This window comes from Drosophila arizonae, chromosome X (assembly GCF_054131065.1).
Source record: "Drosophila arizonae isolate 15081-1271.41 chromosome X, UAZ_ARI_1.0, whole genome shotgun sequence".
Taxonomy (NCBI): domain Eukaryota; kingdom Metazoa; phylum Arthropoda; class Insecta; order Diptera; family Drosophilidae; genus Drosophila; species Drosophila arizonae.
Genome location: NC_142927.1, coordinates 12,645,088 through 12,656,942, shown reverse-complemented (window position 1 = coordinate 12,656,942; position 11,855 = coordinate 12,645,088). Strand labels below are relative to the sequence as shown.

The 11,855-nt window shown below is 43.7% G+C and overlaps 3 protein-coding genes across 4 annotated transcripts; all 3 read left to right on the top strand.

Annotated features, from left to right (window-relative positions):
• Positions 1-1,027: 1,027 nt before the first annotated feature.
• Cyp311a1 (Cytochrome P450 311a1) lies at positions 1,028-4,952 on the top strand. Of its 2 annotated transcripts, XM_018016432.2 has the most exons (4): positions 1,028-3,117; positions 3,179-3,556; positions 3,790-4,133; positions 4,206-4,952. In XM_018016432.2, exons 1-4 carry the CDS (start codon positions 2,961-2,963, stop codon positions 4,776-4,778), a joined length of 1,452 nt encoding a protein of 483 aa, XP_017871921.2. In that variant the 5' UTR covers positions 1,028-2,960; the 3' UTR covers positions 4,779-4,952. The 2 variants fall into 2 exon arrangements, with proteins under 2 accessions (XP_017871921.2, XP_089329147.1); XM_089473021.1 differs by having other exon boundaries at positions 3,790-4,952.
• A 362-nt stretch (positions 4,953-5,314) lies between these two features.
• On the top strand, positions 5,315-6,736 carry LOC108619747 (uncharacterized). The gene is made up of 2 exons (XM_089474463.1): positions 5,315-5,452; positions 5,528-6,736. Exon 2 carries the CDS (start codon positions 5,536-5,538, stop codon positions 6,643-6,645), a length of 1,110 nt encoding a protein of 369 aa, XP_089330589.1. The 5' UTR covers positions 5,315-5,452; positions 5,528-5,535; the 3' UTR covers positions 6,646-6,736.
• Positions 6,737-7,328: 592 nt separating this feature from the next.
• Klp3A (kinesin-like protein 3A) lies at positions 7,329-11,824 on the top strand. Its single transcript, XM_018016395.2, has 7 exons — positions 7,329-7,766; positions 7,839-8,525; positions 8,591-8,742; positions 8,820-10,203; positions 10,273-11,113; positions 11,174-11,586; positions 11,647-11,824. Exons 2-7 carry the CDS (start codon positions 7,858-7,860, stop codon positions 11,696-11,698), a joined length of 3,510 nt encoding a protein of 1,169 aa, XP_017871884.1. The 5' UTR covers positions 7,329-7,766; positions 7,839-7,857; the 3' UTR covers positions 11,699-11,824.
• Positions 11,825-11,855: the final 31 nt, after the last annotated feature.

The following is an 11,855-nucleotide window of genomic DNA, read 5'->3' as shown; positions in this document are numbered from 1 at the left end:
AACCTACTTTTTTACACTTAGTTACCGAAACTCCTAAAAAATAACCAACAGGACACACACACACACTCACATACATATACAGCTGCGATAATAGTAGTAGCAGTATTGTTGGACGGAAAGAAATTTAGTGATAAAACAATACGAAGCGAATTTTAGGATTAATGAGATTCAATATTGTTATTAATTTAAATAATCGATTTTGAGTCACTGTAACTAATATTTCAATGTCTAACATTCGCTCTACTATATATATGAGCGCAGCTGTATATATACACACATACATACATTTGATAAAATCCTATTGATTTTGAGGATGTCATTTTGGTTATTGTATTATGTCTCCCAATCCCAACTCCAAATGTTTCCAAGAAGCAATTCTCACTGCAATTGCATATGTTATTACCTACACATACATATATATATATATACCAGATATATGTATGCAGCTACATATTGATATACATATATACACTCATAGCTAGCTCTTATCGAATAATTGTAATGCCGAAGCCTGGCTTCGGCACTCGCGTTTTGTTAATATACATACTAGAGTTGTACTAGCCTTAGAATGGAACTAGCGCACATTAACACACACATACATATATATACATATGAGTGTATGCTTGTATGTGTGTGTGTGTGTGTGTGCATTTATTCAATATTTAATGCATGTGGTTTATGGGGCGATCGAGCCGCCTTTATTAAATACATTTTTATAGCTACAATTGGAGTCGTGGAGATCCAATTGGAAAATGGAATCGGACTCGAATTGGATAACCGGCCAACTGGATTGAGTGAAAGCCGTCAAAGTAACTAAGCAAGCAAACACCAAATATGTACTCGATGGATGAAAGTAAATCAAAAAAAAAAAAACAACAATAGCAAAAACGAATCTAAATATACATCGATTTAAATTTAAAAAAACAAAAACATACAACACCAAATGAAAAAGGTCTAAATATACATACATATATATATATATATATATAAATTGTTTAACATACAGAATTTAACTTACAACAAAACCAAGCTGCAATAACAACAAAAACAAATGAACTAAATAGGTAACTACAATAGATACTGCAAAAAGCAACACCAAGTAGAAAATCGCTTTATAATAATCTATTTTAAACTAGAAGTTTACAAATGAAATTTAAAAAATAAAAGAAGAAAAAACTTAAGAACATATAAAAATAGCTGTAGAGTTGGCAAAACAAGTAAATACAAATGTTATATGACCTCTTAGAGCCTTTTAGTGAACGCGAATATTAAACTATATACATAAATATATATATATATATATATTCATACATACATATATAGTATATATACATTGTCGGGCATGCTCTCGATTTGCCAAGTCTGCGCACATTTCAGGCAATTTACAAAGCGCACACGAAGAAACTCTACGAATGCCCTGGAAATGTGTGCTATCGAGAGCATCGGCCAACCAATCGATATTTATCGTTACGCGTACAGTCATACGGGTGTCAGCGAGGCGCATCGCATCTCGTTTGGCATCGCAATGCGCTCTTTTATCCTTGAAATATCTCTTAGATAAGCCAAAGAACATAAATCAAATAATCGAATTACCGAATTGTGAAGTTATCGATCGATTTACATACCTTAAGTGAACTAGAAAGCAAAAACAAAAACGCACACGAAAATATATATATACATACAAAGGTATATACATATATATACAGAGGTAAATTCAATTCTAAACTCTAATTAATAATCAAAGTACTTTTGCAATGAGCTCTTATCGAAAGCGAAACAAAAGATATATACATATATGAGATATATATATGCTGTATACTATATATATGTCATATATAAATATATACATATATTTATAAAATGAATATTTAACTTTTGTATAACTAACGAAAATATTGTTCAAATTGATCGATATCTACATATAACAAAGAAAACAAATCCAAGCGAAGGAGGAACGAAGAGGAAGTGTAGACAAGAGAAGACGAAACGAAGCCCACAAAACAAAACAAAACAAAGCAAAACAAAACGCAAACGACAAAATGAGAAATTCTATTTTACTTGAATTATTGTAGCCTTAAAGCGAATGAAACTTATATTATAAATCAAATTAAATAGCAACACAAATTATATTCGTTGTAAATGTTAATGAAACTACATATGTGTTAAAGCACTTGCAAATTGCAAATGAAACAATTCTCAACAATAACAAAACGAAGCCACAAAACCATTATGAGCATAGCTATAAAAATGAAAAGATATATACATATAGATTAATATAAATATATATATATATATGAAAAACCAAATGATAATAATTCCAAATATTATAAATTTATGTGTCCGCATATTTGAAATGAAAAGAAAGAAGAAAAAGAAAGAATGAAGATATACATACACGTACATAAATGAATAAATTCATGAATATATTATTGAATAAACAATATTACATACAATAAATAAAATGTTATTAACTGATTCAACTCTCTAACAAAACATATCTCTTATTTATAACGGTAAAGTTCATATGCACTGCTTGCCTTAGCAGGAATATGTTAACTTAACACTTTCCCAACAGACGCATTTGCAATTGGCTTTGCAGTTGGCTAGGGCAAGGTCGCATTTACTTGCCGTCTGCCTAAAACCAGATTAGATACGAGAAGCCACACAAATCTAACCATATACATATATGTAGGTATATACTCTCAACCAATATCAATTAATAGCGCTTTAGACAGTCTGCGTAGCGATTAACAGCATTGGCGACTAGTTTACAGCCCTGTTAAATCGTTGTATATTGAACTCTAATCTAAATCCAATTGACTTTGCATGCAAGCGATCGTTCATACATAAATATATTCTGATTAGCAGCAAGCCGCAGCTGATTGTGTTCGTTGGTTCCAATTAGAATTGCGATTGCAATTGCAGTCAATCAAATTGGTTTCATCAATTCCAGCGCACAGATGTCGCTTTTGACTTTGCTGCTCGGCCTGTTTGTCTGCCTGTGCCTTGGGCTGTGGCACCTGCGTCAGCGCCTGCAACTGGGCTGTAGCCTGCCTGGACCCTGGGCCTTGCCTGGCTTGGGCAACGCCCAGATGATTGGCAAACTGAAGCCAGAGTGTGAGTCGGGAGCAGCGCCTTATCGAATTGGAGTCCACTTAAAAGCTTCTTGTCGCCGCAGTTATCTTTCTGGTGTTTACAGAGCTGCGCGAACGCTTTGGCGCCACCTATCGCCTGTGGCTAGGACCTCAGCTGTGGGTGTTTCTGCACAGCGCCGAGGAGACGCGCCAGGCACTGCACGATCCTACGCTGCGCAAAGCGGACACCTTTCAGCAGCTCTCGCCCCTCATTGGCAATGGCCTGCTGATCAGCCATGGCAGCGAGTGGATGGCACAGCGCCGCCTGCTAACGCCCGCCTTTCAGCCGCAGCTGCTGCGCCGCTTTGCGCCTGCGTTGTCCAAACATGCGGAGCGCCTGCTCCACCGTCTGCAGCGAGCAGACGGAAATGCCATCGAGGTAACAGATTACCTTTTCGCCTGTCTTCTGGATTGCATTGTGGGTAAGTGTGGTATAAATAGTGACATAGCCATTGACATAATGAAATAGAAATGAGGACATTCTAGAGCTGGACAAATTTATTTATTCATGAGCTATCGATTGCCCCACTCATTTCCAAAATATCGATATGTAACGTTTGATTTTCAAAAAAGCGCTGGCAGCACCACAATCATTTTAAAACCTCTATTAGCTCGAAGGTCTAATAAATAAATTAATGGTTAACTCTAACCGTAGAGAACTCAATGGGCTTTGCGCTGGACACGCAGCTGGCCGAGCACTCGCCCATTGTGAGCGCCTTTCATCGGAGCAGTGAGCTGCTGTTCAAGCGCATGATTAATCCTCTGCTGACCTCCGATTTTGTGTTCAAGCGTACGCGACTGTGGCGCGAGCTGCGCGTCCAGCTGCAAGTGATTCACATGCACATGGATCGAATTATCGAGCAACGCGAGAAGCAGCTACAGGCAGAGCAGCAGCAGCCAGAGCAGGAGAAACGACCACGCATACTCTTGGATGCTATGCTGCTGGCGGGGCTAAGCCGTCAGCAGATTCGCGACGAGGTGAACACATTTGTCTTCGCTGTGAGTTGTCACTGCCACCTCCCCTCTCTCTCTCTCTCTCTCTCACACTATCTCTATCTCGATCTACGACAGGGCGTGGACACTACCACGGCGGCCATGGGCTTCGTGCTCTATGCCCTGGCCAAGCAGCCATCGGTGCAGGAGCGCTTGCACACCGAGCTCTCTCAGCTGCCACCAGATGGCGCCACGAGCCTGGATGCTCTAAATGAGCTTGACTATCTGGATGCCGTGTTGCAAGAGACTCTGCGCATGTACACCATAGTGCCCAGCACGGGCCGACAGACGACCAGAGCCACGACGATTGGCGGGCGACGCTACTGCGCCGGCGTCACGCTCTGGATCAACATGTACGGCCTGGCGCACGACGCCAGCCACTTCGCTGAGCCATACGAGTTTCGGCCAGAGCGCTGGCTGCAGGCGCAGCAGCCCACACCCTTTAGCTATATACCCTTTTCGGCTGGCCCACACGTGTGCATTGGCCGCCGCTACTCGATGCTGCTGATGAAGCTGCTCACCGTTCGCATTGTGGAGCACTTTCGCCTGGAGCTGAAGCGGCCACTGGAGCCGCTTGTGCTGCAGGCCCAAATGGTGTTGCGCTCTCGGGATGGCATCCACATTAGGTTTGTGCCGCGTGGAGCTGTATGAAATCATAACGACTAATACATACCCTGCACTTGTCAGCTTTCGCCTGAGATTTAAGAATTTTTAGAACGAATTTGTAAGAAATTTTTAAACTAATTTATTTTCTATATATGTATCTACAGGATTTTGTGAATGGTATTTCACAAATTTATTTTAAATATGACTTTTGTTTTTAAATATTTGTTGTTTTTTTTTTTATAGATTTATTCATATATTATTGTTAATATTATTTTTTTTTATTATCTATTAAATAAAAAAAATTGTACTAAATATTTTAAATAAATAAATAGTTTAATTTTTGCACATAATTTTTATATATATATATATATATATATATATATATATATATATATATATATATATATATATATATATATATTTTTTTTTTTTTTTTTTTTTTTTTTATATATATTTGAATATATAAAAAAAATATATATTTTTTTAATAATTTTTTTTTTTTTTTTTTTTTTTTTTTTTTGTACTCTTTTGGTTACATTCTCTCAATGTTTTAAGACGGATGTCTATCAATTCTGTTATACTCGTAATTCCATAATCTATGTTCATATACAATAACAATTTTTCAGTCCTAAATCGATTAGAATGGGTATATATGTACAAAAATAGACATATACACAAATACACATGTATAATATAAATCGGTGATACTTCATTTTGTAGTTGAGTTTTGTTCAGATTTGTCGTTTACATTTGCTCTCGTTTGTACATTGTGACATTTATATTTTGCACTCTAGCATTTGTCATGTCGTGGATGAAGCGTTCCGCCGCCGCTGGCCAGGTCACGCAGCGAAACTTTCTGCGGGAGAACAAGCTGCTGGTGGGCCAGACGCCGCTGATGACGCTGCGTCGCCTCGAGCGGGAGAAGTTAAGGCATCTCGAGCACGAGAGAGAATCGCATCGCTGGCCGCTGGCCAGCTATGAGCTGCCGACAGTCGCCTCGCTGGCGCATCGGTCCGGCACGCTGCCCTTGATGGAGACGCAGCGACGCCTATTCAACGGCGGGCGCGGGCAGGGGCGTGCGTTTGGCAGGGTCGGACAGCGTTCGGAGAAGGAAATACAAACGGAAGACATTAGCGACGAGCAGTTCCTCAGTGCGGCGCTGCTCAAGTGCACGGAGCATGCGGGCAAGGAGCATTTGCAATTCAAGCAGGTCTGCAGCGAGGGCGACGAGCTGCCCGTGCGGGGGGCGGTGGTTGATGGCCAGCGGGATGTTAGCTGCCTGCGACGCATTGCCTCCAATTTTGAGCTGGGCAAAGTGCCCGCACAGCGCCTGCAGCCGTCGATGCAGCACAGAGCACATCAACGATTGCTTGGCCACGGTGTGGACACTGTGCCCGCTCAACTGGAGCAGGAGGAGTGCCAGTCGGCCAAACAGGATAAACTGGATGCTGATAGCAGCTCTAATTCGGATTTACCCAACGTCCTGCAGCTGGCCATACCCGACGTCACTGACGTGGAGCAGGAGCCGCAGCTCGATCAGTCCTTGAGTGCACGCACTCAGGCCTCCTGCCGCTCGCAGAAGTCCAAGTGCGAGGAGCCGCCGCCCGCCACCGAAACGCAGCAGACAACGCAAATGCCCCAGAATGCGAGCAACTGCCAGGGCCAGGACCAGGTGCTCCTAACAGAATCACAGCGCATCTCGCTGCTCGAGGCGGCCCAGTCGCGCCAAAAGGAGCTCATCTGGGAGTACAATCGTCTGCCCTTGTCCATGGGAACGCTGCGCGTGCGCAACCTGAAACTCCAGCTGGAGCAGCAGCTGGATCTGATCGACAGCGACCTGAAAATGCTGAATCTGCCACAAGTATACATTACACGTGACCACTTACAGCAAATCTCAAGTATCTCGTGTTGAACATTTTATTATCGTCACAAATTATTTTAAAAACTTAACAATGTGTACGCTGTTATTAAATGCATTTCGATGATATCTGCGCTATATTTTATTTGATTTTATTCGTTGAAATCTGTATTCTGTTCGAGGATTTTCAAACTTTGGTTCTTAAATCTTTGTCAGTTATAGGGACTAATCGACTCTAATGTCCTTCTATAAAAATCGATAGGTAGACAATATAAAAATCGATCAATTTCTGTAACCCATGGCAGTTACAGAGTTAAAAAGGTTTTCATTTGATTTTATCCGAATTTTGTTTTTAAATTACGTCTCGTACGTCTTCAAAGCCAGGGTTTATAAATTTTGCTTTAGTTTTCGTTATAATTTGAATACCGATTCTAAACATTATCAATTCATTCAAATTGCATTTCGCCTGCGAATATAGGCAATAGATTAGGTAGATTGCTTAACCAAATTGCTAATTAAATATGTAGATAAAAGTTGAATAGAAATGTTTTTTTTTTTTTTTTTTTTTTTTTTATGTTCTCAAATTTTATGTCTGGCATGAAAATATTGAATTTATTTTATTTAGAATTATAGAGTATATTTCAAAAAGTCAAAGTTCAGGGCATCTACTAGTCAGGCACCTCAGCATGTAGTTTTCTGTTTTTTAAGTATCAATAGTAGGCTTTGTAATTCATCTTGGGCTATATGCTCACAACACAAAATATTTTCGTCAGTTTTATTATATCTTCATACGAACTTGTTTCTATTTTCAAATTTCATAAATTCAGTTGCGTTAATTTACAATTCGATGCATTTCAAACAAATTGAAATAGAAAACTATCGTTGCAACCGATAGTCACTACAAGAATCATCATCAGAATCATCATTTCCATAGTGTGTGTACACACTGTCCATTCCAGGGCTGCGTTATATAGACGCCGCCGACCATTTTTTGATACCACCATTTTTCGAATTGCTTTGGATGCCAGCAGCAGATAGTTGCAGCAGCTAGTTTTTTAATTAATTTATTGTATTAGTGTATAACTGTGAAATTTCTTAGTGCAACGCATATTCGACTATTCAAGCATTCAAACAAGTACGATTGCATACAAATTTTCATTGAGAGAATATTTAAGGTAAGTGAATGAATAACCGAAATAACAATATTATGTATATCTGTTATTCCTCTCCTATAATTGCAATTGCAGCACCTGATTGCGTCGAACCATGTCGGACTCTGTGACTGTTGCTCTGCGCGTGCGCCCGCTGGTGAAATCGGAGCTCGATCGCGGCTGCCGCATCGCCGTGCAACGCGTCGCCGATGGAGTGCCACAAGTGACTGTGAACCGCACCGACTCCTTTACATATAACTACGTGTTCGACAGCCGTGACTCGCAGCAGGACGTGTATGAGTCCTGTGTGCGCAGCAAGCTAAAGAAGTTGCTCCAGGGCTTCAATGTGACGATCCTCGCATACGGCCAGACAGGCTCTGGCAAGACCTACACGATGGGAACTGCATTCAATGGGGTCATGGACGAGCATGTCGGCGTCATACCTCGTGCCGTGCACGAGATCTTTGAAGAGACAGCCGCCATGCATAATGACTTCCATTTCAAAATAACATGCTCCTTTGTGGAGCTGTATCAAGAGCAGTTCTACGACCTGTTTTCGCCCAACAAGCGAGAGGACAGTACTGTGGATATACGCGAGGACAAGAACCGCATTGTTATGCCTGGAGTGACCGAGGTGGAGGTGACGCAAGCCAAGCATGTCACCGATGAACTAATGCGTGGCTCATCCGGCCGTGCTGTGGCCGCCACGGCAATGAACGAGACCTCATCCCGATCGCACGCGATCTTTACCATAACTGTTGTCGCCACCAAGAAGATTGGGCAGTAAGTAGTGCCTTCCTGTCGTCATCGTAAATAGTTTCTAACATATATACCACTTGATTACGCAGGAAGTCGGTGACGACGTCAAAATTCAATTTTGTCGACCTTGCGGGCTCTGAGCGCTGCTCCAAGACACTAGCTAGCGGGGATCGATTCAAGGAAGGCGTCAACATCAACAAGGGCCTCCTCGCATTGGGCAATGTGATAAATGTGCTGGGCTGTAAGTGAGATTTGAAATCATATATTGTATATACAGGCCGGCTAGCATTAACCCCTCTGCTCTTTCAATCCTTGTAGCTGGCCAAACATCAAGCTATGTGCCTTACCGGCAGTCGAAGCTGACACGCCTGCTGCAGGACTCGCTGGGCGGCAACTCGATTACCTTGATGATTGCCTGTGTTAGTCCCGCGGACTACAACGTGGCCGAGACGGTCAGCACATTGAGATACGCAGATCGTGCACTGCAGATCAAGAATAAGCCTGTCGTGAATGTGGATCCGCATGCGGCTGAGGTAATGATGCTCAAGGACATCATACAGAAGCTACGCGTCGAGCTACTCGCTTGTGGCGGTGGCAGCGGCAATGTGGGAAATGGAGAAGCCATTGGACTCAGTCTCAGCTCCTCGGAGGGATTGACTGCGCAAGAGGGGCGGAGGTACAAAGAGCAGCTAGAGAAGCTGCAGGAGGACTATGCACGCAGTGAGAGGATGAACCGCAAGCTGCAGCAGGAACTGCACCAAGCGCTGATCGACCTGGCCGAGAATGAGATCCGTGCTCACATCGCCGAAGTCACTCATGACAAGCTGAAGGTGCACCTCGTTGAGCTGAAGACAAAGCTGACCGAAGCTGCAATACCCAAGGCAGAGGAAAACGGCTCCGAGCAGGACCAGCCGACAGACCAATCTCAGCTGCTGGAAAAGCAGTGGCGCGAGAGGATGCGAGACATCACGCAGCTGGTTTCGTGCGTGGACGAAGAGCTGCAACAGACGGAAACCGCATTGCAGACACATCGCAAGGAATGCCTGAACGTTGACGAATCCAGCTCCGTCAGCTCAGAGTCGCACGAGCTTTTGGATTCGCGCGCAGAAGAGCACACGATGAAGCAGCTGTGTCTCAAGGGCGAACTGCGCGACATCGATCGCCAATTGACCCTGAAGCAGGAGCTGCACGAGCGTGTTGCGCGCAACTTTAGCAAACTCGAAGACGATGGCATTGACGAGAAGTTTAAGCAGTGCGAGCTGAAGATCAAGCAACTGGAATCGGAGCGAACTGAGTTGCTCGATCAGCTGCGTAGCACCAAGATGAAGGACACGTCCGCTAAGCTGGCCGAGGAGCGGCGCAAGCGATTGCTGCTGCTCGAGCAAGAGCTTACGGAGATGCGTCGCAAGATATTGCAGCAGGCAAATATACTAAAGATGCGTGAAAAGGAGCGCGAAAAGATCCAGAACCTCACCACCGAGATACGCGCCATGAAGGAGTCCAAGGTGAAGCTAATACGCGCCATGCGCGGTGAATCCGACCGCTTCCGGCAATGGAAGATGATGAGCGAGAAGCAGCTCACACAGCTCAAGAGCAAGGATCGCAAGATGCAGAGCGAAATGGCGCGCCAGCAAAATCTGCATGCCAAACAGCGACTGGTGCTCAAGCGGAAATGTGAGGAGGCACAGGCCACCAACAAACGGTAATTGAATTTGATGTGCTGGAAGGCAATTAATATTCACTCTCTGTTTTTCTTGATTTCCGTTCTTAGGCTCAAGGATGCACTGGAGCGGCAAAGAGCTGCACAGGCGCAACGCCAGCGACATACCAAGGATCAACCGGGCGCAGCTGATCTGGCTGCTTTTGTTGATCGCACACTGGAGGTAATTCTTTCGCTAATCGATGCCGAGTACAGTCTGGAGCAACTAATGGAAGATCGCGCCATTATCAATGCGCACTGCACAGAGCTTCGGGAGCAGGCAAATCCTGATGCCGACCAAGTCAAGCTGTTGGCCAGCCTAGAGGAGGAGCTGGAGATGCGAAATGCACAAATCGAGGATCTGCAACAGAAGGTCTGCTCCAACGATCTGGACAGTCGCATTGCAGCGCTCTGCGACAGCGTCCAAAGCGTGAGCGAGTCGCGCGGACTCAACAAGCAGCTGCTGAAGAATCTCGTGCAGCAGCGACGCGATCAGGCACAGAGCATCATGGAGCAGAAGGTGCTGGTGGACGAGCAGCGCACCCAGCTGAACGAGGCGCAGCAGCGCATCGAGGAGCTCACCAAACGTCTACGGCAGGCGGAGCGAGAGCACGCTGAGCTAATGGTTAGCCAACAGCGCAGCTACGAGGAGAAGGTCGCGGTGCTGCTGCGCAGTTCGCACGCACTGGGCGGCAGTGAAGCCCAGAATCCAGAAGACCTGGAACGCCAGCAGATAGTCGAAGAGCTGCTCGATACTAAAGAGAAGCTGCAACAGAAATTGGACAGTATCAATTCAAAAACGAAGAAAACTCCCGTTTTCGATGAATCCGTGATCAACGACAGCATTTTGAGCGATGGGTTTGAGGATCATGACGACGATCCCGACTGGGTGCCCGAGATGAAGCGCCCCAAGGTAAGCTACCATAGTTGTACAGCTCTTGCATCTGATTTAATCAACTCTTATTTTCCCCAGAAATCAAATACATCGCTCAGCAACGGTGACAATCCCAACAGTAGCTCCACCAGCAACAAAAACAACAACAACGCTGCCAGCAACGACAATAGCCTACAGAGCACCATAGACATGAGCTCGACGGCAGATGAGAGCCGCAAATCATCAAAGAACTGCAAGTGTCGCACCAAGTGCAACACAAGGCGCTGCGGTTGCTTCCTGACTAACATTGGGTGCTCCAGCAACTGCCGGTGCCAAGGCAACTGCCAGAATCCGACCAATACCAACAAGGAGAACTCCACTCCAGATGCACCACAGAACGAGACTGTTACGTTGGCTAGTGCTAACACAGATGGCGAGGAGGAATCTGATATTGACATGGTCAAAACAAATAGTTTCTCCAGTCCCGCTGTTGTGGCGGAGAAGAAATCCAGGTTATACCAACAATAGCTCCATAGTGTTTTTTTAAAACTAATGCTCTCATTTGCTTACAGAATGTCGCGATTGGATTTGAACACGCCCTCGACTAAGCAGAAGTTCTTCTGAGCGATATGCGGAACTCGTATTTTGTTTCATTAATTTTTTTTAATTTAAATAATATTGTTTTTAGCAAATAGAATTTATATATTTCTAAGGCTATTTAAAAAAAAAAATAAAAAATAACGATCTAAATTATGGTTTCTAATTCGTGTTCACTAGAATG

What these genes read in the sequence shown, in the direction of transcription:
- Cyp311a1 (XM_089473021.1), top strand. Translation starts at nt 2,961, where the DNA reads ATGTCGCTTTTGACTTTGCTGCTCGGCCTGTTTGTCTGCCTGTGCCTT. An exon ending in TGGCAAACTGAAGCCAGAGT is followed by an intron (nt 3,118 to 3,178) that starts GTGAGTCGGGAG and finishes TTGTCGCCGCAG; the next exon opens with TTATCTTTCTGGTGTTTACA. An exon ending in TCTTCTGGATTGCATTGTGG is followed by an intron (nt 3,557 to 3,789) that starts GTAAGTGTGGTA and finishes CTCTAACCGTAG; the next exon opens with AGAACTCAATGGGCTTTGCG.
- LOC108619747 (XM_089474463.1), top strand. Translation starts at nt 5,536, where the DNA reads ATGTCGTGGATGAAGCGTTCCGCCGCCGCTGGCCAGGTCACGCAGCGA.
- Klp3A (XM_018016395.2), top strand. Translation starts at nt 7,858, where the DNA reads ATGTCGGACTCTGTGACTGTTGCTCTGCGCGTGCGCCCGCTGGTGAAA. An exon ending in GCCACCAAGAAGATTGGGCA is followed by an intron (nt 8,526 to 8,590) that starts GTAAGTAGTGCC and finishes TTGATTACGCAG; the next exon opens with GAAGTCGGTGACGACGTCAA. An exon ending in GCACAGGCCACCAACAAACG is followed by an intron (nt 10,204 to 10,272) that starts GTAATTGAATTT and finishes TTCCGTTCTTAG; the next exon opens with GCTCAAGGATGCACTGGAGC.